The 15,698-nt window shown below is 41.6% G+C and overlaps 1 protein-coding gene across 1 annotated transcript in view; it reads left to right on the top strand.

The window, feature by feature from the left end:
* Positions 1 to 15,698, top strand: part of POLN (DNA polymerase nu) — a 266,632-nt gene that overhangs the window by 40,893 nt on the left and 210,041 nt on the right. Inside the window, exons 10-11 of the mRNA XM_058301524.1 lie at positions 13,235 to 13,318; positions 13,604 to 13,699. Of these exons, the coding sequence (XP_058157507.1) occupies positions 13,235 to 13,318; positions 13,604 to 13,699 (180 nt within the window). The remainder of the gene's footprint in view (positions 1 to 13,234; positions 13,319 to 13,603; positions 13,700 to 15,698) is intronic.

Below are 15,698 nucleotides of genomic sequence, written 5' to 3' on the forward strand. Positions count from 1 at the left end.
AACAGTCTTGTATAGTTCTCAGTGTATAAGTTTTTTACCTCTTTAGTTAAATTTATTCCTAAGTATTTGATTTTTTTATTTACTATTGTGAATGGTATTTGTTTCTTGATTTCCTCCTGATATTGCTCATTATTGGTGTACAGAAATGCTACCGATTTTTGCGCATTGATCTTATAACCTGCAACTTTACTAAACTCATTTATGAGTTCTAGAAGCTTTGTTGTAGATCTCTCAGGGTTTTCTTTGTATAGGATCATGTCATGTGCAAATAGTGAAATTTTGGCTTCTTCCTTTCCGATTTGAATGCCTTTTATATCTGGTTCTTGCCTCAGTGCTCGAGCAAGTACTTCTAAGACAATGTTAAATAGGAGCGGAGACAATGGGCATCCTTGTCTTGTTCCTGAGTTTAGAGGGAAGGATTTTAGGATTTCTCCATTGTAAACAATGTTGGCTTTAGGTTTTTCGTATATACTCTTTATCATGTTCAAAAAATTTCCTTGTATTCCAATCTTTTGGAGTGTTTTTATCAAGAAAGGGTGCTGTATTTTGTCAAATGCTTTTTCTGCATCTATAGATATAATCATGTGATTTTTTTCCTTCAATCTGTTTATATGGTGTATTACGTTGATTGATTTTCTTATGTTGAACCATCCTTGCATACCTGGAATAAATCCCACTTGGTCGTGGTGTATAATTCGTTTTATATGTTGTTGGATACGATTAGCAAGTATTTTGTTAAGTATTTTTGCGTCTAGGTTCATTAGAGAAATTGGGCTGTAATTTTCCTTTCTTGTGGTGTCTTTGTTTGGCTTTGGTACTAGGGTAATGTTGGCGTCATAGAAGGAATTAGGCAGTGTTCCTTCTGTTTCGATTTTTTGGAATAGTTTCAGCAGGATTGGTGTTAGTTCTTTCTGGAATGTTTTGTAGAATTCACCTGTGAAGCCGTCTGGCCCTGGGCTTTCCTTAGTTGGGAGATTTTTAATGACTGATTCTATCTCTCTGCTTGTGATTGGTTTGTTAAGATCATTTCTTCTTTCGTCAATATGGGTTGCTTATGTGTTTCTAGGAATTTGTCCACTTCCTCTAAATTGTCATTTTTGTTGGAATATAGTTTTTCAAAGTATCCTCTTATGATAGTCTTTATTTCTGTGGGGTCAGTGGTGATATCGCCTTTCTCATTTCTTATTTTGTGTATTTGCATCTTCTCTCTTTTTCTCTTTGTTAGTCTCACTAAAGGTTTGTCAATTTTGTTGATCTTCTCAAAAAACCAGCTCTTGGTCTTGTTTATCTTTTCAAGTGCTTTCTTATTTTCTATTTCATTTAGTTCTGCTCTTATCTTTGTTATTTCCTTCCTTCTTCTTCCTGTTGGGTTACTTCGTTGTTGTTTTTCTAATTCCTTCAAATGTGCAGTTAGTTCTTCAATTTTTGCTCGCTCTTCTTTTTTGATATATGAATTTATGGCTATAAATTTCCCTCTCAGTACTGCTTTTGCTGCATCCCATAAATTTTGGTATGTTGTGTTATCATTATCATTTGTTTCAAGGTAGTCATTGATTTCTTTTGAGATTTCCTCTTTGACCCACTGTTTTTCTAAGATTGTGCTGTTTAATTTCCACATCTTGGTGTGAAACCTGGGCCTCTGTCCCTTGCAAATTTCCAGCTTGACTCCACTGTGGTCAGAGATATTGTTTTGTATGATTTCAATCTTTCTGAATTCATTAAGCTTTTCTTTGTGGCCTAGCATGTGGTCTATCTTGGAGAATGATCCATGTGTGCTTGAGAAAAATGTATATCCTGCTGTGTTTGCGTGTAATGATCTATATATGTCTATTAGATCCAGCTCCTCTAATATAATGTTCAAATGTTTTGTTTCTTTAGTGATTCTCTTTTGTGATGTTCTGTCTAAGGTAGATAGTGGTGTATTAAAATCCCCCACTATAATTGTAGATGCATCTATTGTTTCACTTAGTTTTTCCAGCGTTTGCCTCACATATTTAGAGGCACCCTTGTTAGGAGCAGAAATATTTATGATTGTTCGATCTTCTTGATAGATTTTCCCTTTCACTAAAATGTAGTGTCCTTCTTTGTCTCTCACAGTTGTTTCACATTTAAAGTCTATTTTGTCTGATATTAATATAGCTACTCCTGCCTTTTTTTGGTTACTGTTTGCTTGTATGATTGTTTTCCAGCCATTCACTTTCAATCTCCATGCGTCTCTGGGTCTAAGATGTGTCTCTTGTAGACAGCATACGGATGGGTCATATTCCTTATCCAGTGACCCAGTCTGAATCTTTTGATAGGTGAGTTTAATCCGTTGACATTCAGTGTTATTACTTTCAAGGAATTATTTGTGTTAGCCATATTTTGATTGGATTTATGTTTGTCATATTTTGTTAGTATTTTTTTTTCTTCTATTTTTGTCTTTTTTTGTTGCTCTTATACTCTCCTCGAACTCTGCCTGTCCTGTTTTTTCCTTTCTTCCTGCAGAACTCCCTTTAGAATTTCTTGAAGGGGAGGTTTCTTGTTGGTATACTCTTTCAGTTTCTGTTTATCTGTGAATATTTTGAACTCTCCATCATGTTTGAATGCTAGTTTAGCTGGATAGAGTATTCTTGGTTGGGATTTTTTTTCCTTTAGTACTTTGATTATATCATACCACTGCCTTCTTGCCTCCATGGTTTCAGATGAGAAATCAGCACTTAATCTTATGGAGCTTACCTTGTATGTGATGGTTTTCTTTTCTCTTGCTGCTTTTAGGATTTTCTCTTTGTCTTGAGCATTGGCTAATTTGACAAGTATGTGTCTTGGGGTGGGCCTGTTGGGGTTTATGACTAGTGGAGTGCGCTGTGCTTCTTGGATATGTACATCTGTCTCTTTCAGTAGATTTGGGAAGTTTTCAGCCATTATTTCCTGCAACACTCCTTCTGACCCCTTTCCCTTCTCTTCTCCTTCTGGAATGCCTATAATATGTATGTTTGAGCGTTTTGCATTGTCATTCAGGTCCCTAAGTCCTAGCTGGATTTTTTGTATCTTTTTATCGACCCCTTCTACTATCTGTTTGATTTCTGATGTACTGTCTTCCACATCACTAATTCTCTCCTCTGCCTCTTCTAGTCTGCTGATATTTGCTGCAAGTGTATTTTTTATTTCTTGAACTGTGGTGTTCATTCCCATCATATCTGTTATCTTTTTGTGTATGTCTGCAATTTCCCCTCCGACTGTTGTCTTCATGTTGTTAACCTCTTTCATTACTTCATCAAATTTGTCGGTGATAAATGTTCTGAAATCTTTCATTGCTTGAGCGAAGTTCTGCTCCCCTTCCTGATTTTTAGTTTGTTGATTGGATTCAGCCATGTTTTCCTGATTGCTGGTTTGGTTTGTAGGTTTTGTTGCTGTCTGGTCATCATTTTATCTTGACGGGTTTAATCAGTTCCTTAGCTTCTTTGTCTACTCTTGGAGATTAATTAGCTGTTGTTTTTGCGTAAGTGTTATATCTTCTCTTTTTCACTTTGTTCTTCTTATTCTAATTTCTTGTTGCTGGTTAAGTTCACTTTAAAGGAAAGTATTAGTGCCGGGGAAAGGTAATTGTGTAAGCAAGGAAAAAGTGTAAAGTAGTATTGGTGATATATGTTAACAAAGCAAGAATATGAGATCTGGGAGGATGGAGGTTAGATTCATGTAAAATTGTGTAGAGTTATAGCAGTAGGTAGAGTACCTATTATGAGGTAGCTGACTGAATATGGGAGGAATATGGTATGAGCTAAAAAGCTATTGCTTTCGTGAGAGAGGGAAAGAGAAAAGAAAGGTAATAGTTTCAAGAGTGGATAACAGACAGAAAACAAAGCAAGGGTATTAGGAATTAAGAGTTAGATACTTTGTGGATCAAAGAAAGGGAGATGGGAGGTGGAATATAGGAGAGACAGTAGATGATGGTGGATATCAAGATATAGGGGAAAGGGGGTAATGTAGGTAGCCTAAATCAGTTCACATAGAAATGAGGCAGTGGAGGATGAGAAAACCCAGCAAATATGAGGTGTTTCCTGCAGCACCTATTGTATAATTGAGTTGAAATAAAATAAGTAGAAAATGAGGGACAAGAGGGAGAGCGAAAACAGAAAAAGAAAAAACAAAAAATGAAGAGAAAAAAAAAGAAAGAAGAGAAGAAAGGAAAAAAGAAAAAGGGGGGGTGGGTAAAGGGTGGGGAACAGGTAGGGGAAAGAAAAAAACAGATATACACAAACCACAATTGCAACACCAACTACAACAACAACAACAACAAAAACCCTAAATAACTGAATAAAAAAAGACTTTGTGGAATACGCTGGGAGAAAAGACTAGGGGATAATGCAATATTAGCACTCAGGACATTAAAAAAAGTAAAAAATAAGATAAAATGAAAATAGAAACAAAACAAAATGAAACGGTTAAGAAAAAATGCAAACGTTGAAGGCTAGGGCATTCAAGGACCTCAGATGGACCTCGGCATGATGGATTCAGGGGTGGAAAGTCTGAGATATTGAAGACTCAAGAGGTGTGAGTCTCTGGGGTGTGGGCCACCAGAGTTTAGGGGATTCAGACCTGGCAACCTCCAATCTGGTCAACAGGAAGCCTAGGAGCCCCACAGTGTAGCGCAGCCCTCAGGGATCCGCGCAGCTGGGTGCCAGCCCTCTGGGGGAAGTCAGATCCGCAGACTCTATATTATGTCTGAACCCTGTGATTCACTTACTCACTAGGGTTTATTTATGTGGATATTTCGTCAATTCAGCTATCTAATTCCGTTGCAGATCGGCAGCCGGGCCTGTGGGGGCGGGGCTCCAGGCGGAAGCGCTATTATTTGTGTCCGCAATCAAAAATTTCCCCGCTTCACAACAAAACACCGTCTGTCTCCCCAAATCGATCCGCAAAGGCGTCCCGTCCCATCAACCCCCCAGCAGCCCGCCCAGGACTCTCGAATTCCCCTGCACCGCAGAGCCACCAAAAAGCGCGGCCGAAGTGCGGGTTCCGCGGCTCCGCCCGCCCCCAAGGAGGGAGCAGCCCGTGTGCAGGTCTCACCTCTGGGCAATAGAACCCACATTATATCTTATAGACCAATCCTCTCCATTACCTTCCCACCAAATCAATGTCCAGACACTTCCTGCCCTGCAAAAATCCCGAAAATGCCTGGTCCTGGTGAACCTCCAGCGGCGCCCAGCTTCCTCTTCCCAGGAGAGACGGCAAGGCAAGTTCACTCAGCCACCATCTTGCCGGAAGTTGAGGGATTTAATTTTATTATTGTTTTGTTCCTTGAGATGTAAGCTTAGTCTTTCATTATTTCATTTTTTATTTTTATCATGGAGGATGAATTTAGGGAATGGAGTTGGAATCAGCACCAGGGAAAGGAAGGGGCAGGAAGCAGGATTGGGCAGAGAAAGAAGCTGAGCTCTGATCCAGTCCCAATAAAAGCCTCATCCAACCCTGCAGGGAGCTTTAGGGCTGGGATGGGCCTTCAGAATTATTCTGAATTGAGGTACCCTCCTCGAGGATTAGTCATTGCATGCAGGCTGACTGAAAAGGGATGCGACCCTGGGCCAGGTGGCTCCTTTCAACTGTGACAATCTCCAAAAGGGATTCCTGAAGAGGGGGGTCTGTACTGTGCTTCACAGCATCTACCACGAAGTATTTAATGAGTAGATGATGTAATAGGTAAAGGAATAGATGAAGAATCAATGAGTTTGAATGAACAATACAGTGATGACAATGAACCATGATTCAGTGCAAAAGTGAATAACCAGACCACAAGTGTTTTGGTTTGAAGGAGAGAGCAGTATGAGCTGAAGCACTTGTAGTCTGCCTGGAGCAGGGTGTGGTTGAGGCATAATTTGAGGTAGACTCTAGATACAGGTAAAAAAAATTAAATTAAAAAAAGCTGAGCACTGTCCACGAAAAGGAGACAAGGCAGATTGAAGAACCAGGCTGGAGTGGAAGTGGCCTCTTCAGGGCTCAGTATGGATATCAAGCCTACTGGAGTAGAATGTGAGCCAGGAGAGGAATGCATGAGCTGTAGCAGGGAAGGGTCTGAGGACCAGGCAGGTGCAACAGGGAAGTCAGAATTGCATGGTGAACCTGGAAGTGGTCAGTACCATGGACTGGAGCACAGAGAGGATGGAAGTAGCAAACAAGCTAAGTTGGAGGCCAGACAAGAGGAAGGCAGTGAGGTGTAAAATAAAGCAATGGATTCATACAAGGTCTTTCATAAGAAGAGAGCTGGTAGATCATTGATTTTTTTTTTTCATTTTTAAAAATTTAAGTATATGACACATAAATGTTCATAAACAATAAATATATAGTAGTAGTTGTGAACTTACAAAACAAACATACATAACATCATACAGGGATATCATACCTCACCCTGCCAAAAATACCTTGCATTGTTGTGAAACATTTTTAACTAATGATTAAAGAGCATCCTCAAAATATTACTACCAACCAAAGTATCTTACATTTGGTATGTTTTTCCCCCAACCCCCCTATTATTATTATCTTTATATCATTTATATATGAACATACAGAAACAATAAGTGTACAGTGAAAGTTGTGAACTTAAAAAGCAAACATGCATAACATCATACAGGGATCCCATACATCAACCCACTACCAACACTTTGTATTGTTGTGAGACATTTGTTACAAATGATGAAAGAATATAGTCAAAATCTCACTACTATTAATAACTATAGTCCTTATCTTATTATTTGGTGTATTTTTCCCAAACCCACCCTATTTTTTTTTAAATATATTTTTATGACGGAAGTCGTAAACCTAGGAAACAATCATGCACATGTGCAGGATTCCCATATAACACCCCTCTATCAACACACCATACCATGGTGCAACATTTGTTACAGGTTATAAGATAATATCATTAGACTATTACCAGGTCAATAGCGTACACTTGGCATACTTTTCCATATTCTGCCATTATCAACACAGTACCTCTTTGGCATAGATGCATGAATATTACATTATTACTGTTAACCACAGTCCATAGGTCACTCCAGTTGTATTTTTCCCATGCTTCTTCACATTCCCACTACCCTGCAATAGTGACGTACATCTGCTCTGGCTCACAAAGGACACTTCTGGATCTGTACCATCAACGACATTTCTCATCTACCTCTGGATTTACTGTGTTATTCAGTTCCCAGACCATTCTCCAACCCTCTTTCAATTGGCACTTGCATCCCTAGACTACCCCTGCAGCCATATTCTGACTTATAAACTAGCTGTTACTCACTATATTTTACCAACGTCTACATTTCCAAACGTCTACAGTAAAGTTAATTAAAACTTCTACATATATTAAACATCAGTAATCCATCTCAGTCCTCTTCCTATGTCCTTTAAGAATCTACCACCAGGTCTTGAAGATATTTTCCTACATTTTCTTCTAGAAGCTTTATGGTTCTTGCTTTTATATTTAGGTTTTTAATACATTCTGAGTTAATTTTTATATAAGGTGTGAGATAGGGGTCCCTTTCCTTCTTTTGACTATGGATATCAAATTCTCTCAGCACCATTTGTTGAATGGACTGTTTTGTCTGAGTTGGGTGGTTTGACAGGCTTGTCGAATATAACTTGACTGTAGATGTGAGGGTCTGTTTCTTTTTTTTTTCTTTTTTTAAAGATTTATTTATTTAATTTCTGCCCCCCTACCCCCCATTGTCTGTTCTCTGTGTCTATTTGCTGTGTCTTGTTTCTTTGTCCGCTTCTGTTGTCGTCAGTGGCACGGGAACTGTGGGCGGCGCCATTCCTGGGCAGGCTGCACTTTCTTTCACGCTGGGCAGCTCTCCTTACGGGGCGCACTCCTTGCGCGTGGGGCTCCCCTACGCGGGGGACACCCCTGCGTGGCAGGGCACTCCTTGCGCGCATCAGCACTGCGCATGGGCCAGCTCCACACGGGTCAAGGAGGCCCGGGGTTTGAACCGCGGACCTCCCATGTGGTAGACGGACGCCCTAACCACTGGGCCAAGTCCTTTTCCAAGGGTCTGTTTCTTATCCATCAATTTTATTCTCCATCAATTTTATTCTATTGGTCTATTTGTCTGTCTTTTTGCCAGTACCATACTGTTTTTAACACTGTAGTGAAGTAATACGATTTAAAGTCTGGAAGTGGACCTCCAACTTCATTTCTCCTTTTTAAGATGTTTCTGGCTCTTCAGGACTCCTAACCCTTCCAAATAAATTTGATCATCATGTTTTCCATTTATTTAACAAATGCTGGTAGAATTTTTATTGGGATTGCATTGAATCTGTATATCAATTTGGGTAGAATTGACATCTTAATGATATTTGGTCTTCCAATCTGTGAGCATGGAATGTTCTTCCAATTATTTAGGGCTTTTAAAATTTCCTGTAACAATGAGTTGTAGTTTTCTGAATGTAAGTGCTTCACATCATTGGTTAAGTTTATTCCTAAATATTTGGTTCTTTCAGTCGCTATTGTGAAAATGGAATTTTTCCCCCTGACTTCCTCCTCAGATTGCACAATTAATAGTGTCTTTTAAAGTCTATTTCATCTAATATAAGTATAGGTACTTCGGCTTTTTTATTGTTGTTGTTTCTGAATGCATGGGATATTTTTTCCAGCCTTTCACTTTCAATCTATTGGTATCCTTGGGTCTAAGGTGAGTCTCTTGCAGACAGCATATATAATAGATGGCTCATATTTTCTTATCCATTCTGCCAGTCTGTGTCTTCTGATTGTGAATTTAATCCATTAACATTCAATGTTGTTACTATAATGACAGTTCTTATTTCACCCATTTTGACCTTTGGGTTTTATCTGTCATGTTTTATTTTCACCACTCTTTTGATCCTTTTAGTTACTTTTATTGATATAATCTTCATTTCTAGACTCTCTTCCAGTCCCCTCTCTCCTGTCTCCTTTTCAGGCGCTAAATACTAATTTTAGTATTTCCTGAAAATCTGGTCTCTTGCTTAGAAATTCTCTCAGTTTCTGCTTATCCGTGAATATTCTAATTTTACCCTCATTTTTGAAAGACAGTCTTGCTGGATATAAGATTCTTGGCTGCCGGATGCTAATGACTATGCTTGTGAGCTGGTGGACCCGGGATGAGAACAAGGCCTAGAGCAACTTTGTGCCTGGGAATTTCCTTCTGTCAGACTTCATGTTGCTCAAATGTGGCCAGTCTCGAAGCCAAACTCAGCATGTAGGTGCAGTGCCTTCCCCCCAGCGCGGGACATGACACCCGGGGATGAGCCTCCCTGGCAGCGAGGGACCACTATCGGCTACCAACTGATGATGCAACTGGAAAATGACCTTATACGGAAGGTTCGATGCGGATCAGCAGAATATCCATGTCTACATAAAATGCCATGACTTTAAAATGCTGTTTGACCTAAAGTAAGGGGGAAATGGAAAGGAGAAATGAGTTTATATGGCTACGAGTTTCTAAAAAAGAGTCTGGAGGCTGGCAGAGGGTTTGCCCTCATGCACAACTGAGCAGAGTCAGAGAGACGGATGGAGCAGATACAACCCCCAGATATTGGTTCCTTTGGGGGCTGAGGAGACCCATGGGAGTTGTGGTCATGGCCGATGGGGTTAACTGCCGGGGCAGATGGCCCCTCTTTGGAAATGGTGTTTATGTGTGATGAATCTGGACTCAGATGGGATCTCCCTTCATAAGACTTTCATGCTAATGTGCTGGAGGTGCAGTTAATGTTGGGGTTTAAGATATATTTAGGGGATTTGAGTCTCTGGACTGACAATGTGATGGCCAGATCCTGAGCCTCGACAGACTCCAGCACCTACAATCTGATTTGTTGGACTTGCCACACTCAGCTGAGATGGAGTTGAAGAAGGACAACCACCACACCGTGGAGCCTAGAGTGATTGCAACTGAGAATGGGAGGATTGCATCCAGCATCCAGGTGGAATCTGAGCCTCCTCTTGGCATAGAGGTGCAATGGACACAACCAATCCAGTGTCCACATAGAGGAGGTGGCATTGGATTGGGAAGGGTGGACATGGTGGACGGGGGGTGTGGGGAAGGGCGGGAAGGGATGGGAGGTGGAGGCGTCTTCGGGACATGGAGCTGCCCTGGGTGGTGCTTCGGAGGTGATCGCCGGACATATTGTAAATCCTCACAGGGCCCACTTGATGGAGTGGAGGAGAGTATGGGCCATGATGTGGGCCAGTGTCTATGAGGTGCAGAGGTGCCCAGGGATGTACTTGCCAGGTCCGGTGGATGTGTCATGATGGTGGGAACGAGTGTTGTTGGGGGGTGGGGGGGGGTGGGGGGGGTTGAACGGGACCTCACATATATATTTTTGGTGTGGTATTGTTACAAAGTCAATAAAAAATAAAAAAATTAAAAAAAAAAGATTCTTGGCTGGAAGTTTTTCTCTTGTAGTATCTTAAATATATCAGACCACTGTCTTCTTGCCTCCATGGTTTCTGGTGAGAAATCAGCACTTAATCTTATTGGATATCCCTTATATGTTATGCATTGCTTTTCTCTTGCTGCTCTCAGAATTGTCTCTTTGTCTTTGGCCTTTGACATTCTGATGCATATGTGTCTTGGAGTTGGTCTGTTTGGATTTTTTTGGATGACAGTACGTTGTGCTTCTTGGACAGGGATGTCTATGTCCTTCAATAGGGTTGGGAAATTTTCTACCATTATTTCTTCAAATATTCCTTCTGCCAGTTTTCCCTTCTCTTCTCCTTCTGGGACTCCCATGACACATATGTTTGCATGCCTTTTGCTGTCATTTATTTCCCTGAGACCTTGTTCAGTGTTTTCTGTTCTTTTCTTCATCTCTTCTTTTGTATGTTCACTCTCAGATGCCATTTCTTCAAGCTCACCAATCCTTTCTTTTGCCTCCTCAAATTTGTTATTGTATGATTCCAATGTTTTTTTAATTTCATTGATTGCACCTTTCATTCCCGTAAGATCTGCTATTTTTCTATGTATGCTTTCAAATTCTTCTTTGTGCTCATCCAATGTCTTCTTAATATTCTTAATCTCTTTAGCCATGTCATTGAATTTATTAAGGAGATTTGTTTGAACATCCATGATTCGCTGCCTCAATTCCTTTATGTCATCTGGAGGCTTATCTTGTTCCTTTAACTGGGCCATAGCTTCCTGTTTCTTGGAGTTGATTGTAATTTTTTGTCAGTGTCTTCGCATCTGGCTTCCTAGAGTATTTATTCTGGGTGCAGTTTTTCTCTTTAGTTTAAGGCTTCCTATCCTTTCTGCCTTGCTGGTTGTATAGTAGGAACCAAGCATGTAGTTGGTGCTGTTAGCTGTGGAGGCTTAAGCTGCCCTCATTGCACGAGGGACCAATGAAGCTTCTTCCAATTTTCTCCTTTGCCAGGGGTAGGGACAGAGTCACAGCTGTGTGGAATAATCCACATGCAGGCTTAGACTGTAGTTGCCCAGAGAGACTGATGAAGCTTCACAACCCTTTCTCCCCTGCCTGGGGCAGGGATGGAGCTACAGGTGTGGGCAGCAGTCTACGCAGTGTGGGTCCAAGATGACTGCAGTTGCCCTGATAGACTTCCGATTTTCAGTCTATGCCAGCTAAACTTCCCTGCAGTTACCTGTATAGGCTGGTGCAGGGCTCCTCTGCCTCCTCCCCACCGGAGGTAGGGCTGAAGCCTAGGCGGGCTGCAGACTGATCTGCGTGAAAGAAACTGTCAGCGCGGCTCCCCTCAGGCTGGGGGCGGAGTCAGAATGGCAGCTACTGGCCCCTTTCTGACTTGGGCTGGTTCTCACCCCAGCTGTTCCCAGGGTTATCTCTTAGCCAGCAAAGTCTCCCAATCAGTAGCCGAAATCAGTAGCCAACTGTCTCCTCCCCTGTTTCTGGGAAATGGAGCTTCCAATTCCTGTCACAGAACAGCTCCTGGGGCAGCTTGTGCTGCCAGAGTAGGGCAATCACCGGCCTCCGTGGCTTGGCTAGTAATTTCCCAGAGAGGCTGGCGCAGGTCCCCGTAGCTTCCTCCCTGCTGGAGGTGGCACTGGGGCCTAGGCTAGGCCTGCAATATGATCTGGACGGGAAGAAGCCGGTCCCCACTAGCACTGGGATTCTCCAACCACCCGCTTCCCCTTATACCAGGTACAGAGTTAAGATGGTGCCTCCCAGCCACCTGGACAGGCTCCAACCTTAGCTGTTCTCAGGATCGTACTGTAGCCCACTGAATTTCCTCATTATAGCTGAAATGCGTGCCCAACTGTCTCTTCCTCTCCTATTTTGGGCAAGTGGAGCTTTCAATTCCAGCCACAGAACAGCTCCCAAGGAGGCTTGTGCCTCCAGTGGAGGACGGGCACCGGCCCCCGCAGCGTGGAGCGCTCTACTTATGAGGCTTCTCTGCAGATGGGCAGTCTTCTCCTTCCACTCCCCCAAGGACATTGCAGGATGCTCTTCTGGCCTCCTCGAGCCCCCAAACAGGTGCTTCAGCTAGTTTCAGAGAGCTCTGGGTATTTGCTAACTGCCCTGTAGTCTGAGCTGACTCTAGCAGCTCCTTACTCTGCCGCCATCTTGCTGTTTCTGTTTTCATAATTGGTTTTTAAATGTCCTGCTTTTATTCTACCTTTCTTCTACCAAAGTGACAAAGGAGTTTCAATTCGGTATGCCCCACTGCTCTGCTCATCATTATATTTATCAGCTGTGGTGGGGATGGCTTTCATGAGGTTTGTTCAGTCTTATTGCCTGGTCCATCCCCAGTTCCTCACCCTTTGACCAGGCTGTTGTCCCAATTCAGATCTTGTACAGTTTTCCAGAACTTTTTCCACTTACTTCCCCTGTGAGCTATTCCTTCAGTTGGGGGAAAGTGGCCACTATCCATTACACTGGTCACCATCCAGTCTGGTCCTTGGGGTAATTGGTAGAAGCTTTGAGTTTTGATATTGGGTCCCTTTTCTATTTTTTTCTAGTGGATGTTTTGAATTTTGATGTTGGCTCTCTTTTCTCTATTGCTGGAGAATTCATGATTTTCTTCTCTCATTTTTATTTTTTCAGTTTTTTTCCTTAGGTTAGGGAAAAGCTATTCTTTTGGGCCCGCGTGTTCTACCGTGAGTCAAAATATGTATTTAAATGTCCATTTTGGTAAATCATAGATTATTTTTATTCATTTAAAAGCTTTGGTTTTATAAAGAATTATATGATGAACAATTGAATAATTTTAAATTGAGAAAATTATTAATGAGATGAATTTTGTTTATCACATTCACAGTTTCGTCTCAAGGAATTGGAGCAAGAGGCCCATTTTGTTGCAGGAGAAAAGTTTCTTATAACAAGTAGTAATCAGCTTCGAGAGGTAAAGCTATTTTTGGTTCCTTCGTAAAATACATTTCTTATAAATATTAGAGGGAGATTGAGTTATCTGAAAAGTATGCAAGTTCATATTCTTTTACAAGGAATGAACATATTGAGGGCCCTTAAACAGAGCCAGTAAATCCAAGAGAAATACTAAATCAGAATTTGAGCATTTTGCTCAATCAAGTGTGTCTTTTTGTCTGTATGCTCTAATTCTGTTGCAGTAATATTTGGTTTCTTTCAAATCTGGAAATCTCTCATCATGTATAAATTGCTTTCATTGAAGATTTTATTTGGCAAGTTAAAGCTACACCTGCTATGTGAAAGGAAGACTCTTCCCAAAACCATCCTGCAGAAGCACCCTTCCACTTCAGAAGCTGTGGTAAGGTTGAAAATCATTCTTTTTCTTTTGGAATAACTCAGCTACAACACACATGGCCCTACTCTCTAGCCAGTCCTCGGCTTCCTGAGGGAAAGCCAGTCAGTCACACTTGAAACTACCCTTGCCTCACCCCTGTAGCCACCAGGAAGACTTTAATGTGTCATTTCCCCTTGAGGGGAGAGGAGGGGCTCCACCCATCCCCAGATTACTCTCCTAGTTAGGAATCAAGGGAAAAAGTGCAGACAATGAAGTTTTCTAGAAGCAATTAATAGGTATAATTTCCTGCAATGGATAATTCGGTAGAATTTTGTTTTGAAAACCACTTTCTTGTAAATCCAGTCGTGACCCCTTTGTTTCATGCCCCAGCAAGAAATGGACCTAGAAATGGGAAAGATTGTTAGTCTTCTCCTGTATCCGCTTGTTGTTTTAGAAAATTTTAGCTACCTTTTCTTGAGAGGAATAAATATTTGAAAAGACAGGAGAAGTGAAATTCTACTCTATTAGAGTGGCAGGCATATGTAGATATTCAGAAGTCAGTAGGTAATATTACTAAGAGTGCAGAGCAGAGGGTCAGTGGATGTTATTGTGGTGAAAGCCACATATTAAAGGTCCAAATTTTTTCTTTCTTTGCTTGACTTTACAGAAAGGAAGGTTTTCTTCTAGACCCCTTTCCTGTCTATGTTACCTCTTCAAGCCCTTTTTCTGCTCACCTGAACATTAGAGAACCCAGCCTTGCGGAGTCCCAACTGGTTGACTCCCTCATATCAGGCCTCCATTGGCTCTCAGTCACCATGCATTGAGTGGACAAAGGACTCTGTTGATTGATGGTTTTCCCTGAAGGGGACTTGAAACTGCCCTCTTCCAAACCTGTTCTTCTTTGAGTCTTTTTTTTTTTTTTGTGAAAGGTCCACCTCCATCCAGGCCCTCCGGAGGCAGGATAGCATAATGGTCAGGGTCACAGTGGGTCTCCAGGGTCTCTCAGCAAGATTTGGCCAAATTACTTGCCTTCTCTGTGCCTTTGTTTCCTGATCCATAAAAGAAAGGTAATGATAATACTTTCCTTACTGGAATCTTATGAGGATTCAATGAGTATGTGTGTGTATACATGTGTATAACAGTACTGAGGACAATGCCTAACACAGACACTCAAAAATCAATAGATACTAGCAATTAGTATTAACTACTCTACTCCAAAAACGTGGGAGTCATCCTTGACTTTCTATTAATCTCACCCCATAGAAAGTTTTATAATCCCTACCTACAAAATATCTTGAGCCTGCCTACTTCTCTCCATCTTCATGGTCATCACCTTGGTCTTCTCTCACTTAGATCACTTCAGAAACCTCCTAACTAGTCTCCTGGTTTTTAGTCTCACCCCTGCTAGTCATTCCTCACATCCAGACAGAGTGGTGATTTAAAAACAGTGGAACATTAATGCAAAGTGAGATACTTCAGCGCTCCATCCCCTTATAGAAGCTTTGAATATCTGTCAAGAACTGGCAGAAATATCTTTCTCAGTGCTTCAGAAAACACTTTAAAAAAACCCAAAACTGCACTAACAGGGCAAACACCGAAACAAGAAAAAGGCTACTTAAAAGTAGCCATACCTTGTGGTGTCCTGGCTGGTTGCTTCCTCACTCCTACCCACATTGGGTCCCTGGTCCAAGTTCCAGAGGCAGCAAAGCAACCTTCATGCACATAGTGGGAGCATGTATGTCTGGCACAATCTGTCTCATGGTGGCCTGAGGGACTCACCATCCCAGTACTTGTGCTGCGTGTAGAAGGTGGCACACAGAGCTTTTCTACAGAACACTATGGCTGAGCAGTCAAGTCATGTTGCTTGTGGCAAGGAATTGCTGGCTACAGGGCATACAGTGCAGTGCTTAAGATCATGAGGAAACTGTTTCTTAGGGAAAGGGAGAAACTTGAAACCATGTAAACAGGAGGAATCCTAGGGCCACATGCACATGCCCAAGACAAGGCACACTCAGTAAGGACC

Source organism: Dasypus novemcinctus, chromosome 1 (assembly GCF_030445035.2).
Source record: "Dasypus novemcinctus isolate mDasNov1 chromosome 1, mDasNov1.1.hap2, whole genome shotgun sequence".
NCBI classification, from domain to species: Eukaryota; Metazoa; Chordata; class Mammalia; order Cingulata; family Dasypodidae; genus Dasypus; species Dasypus novemcinctus.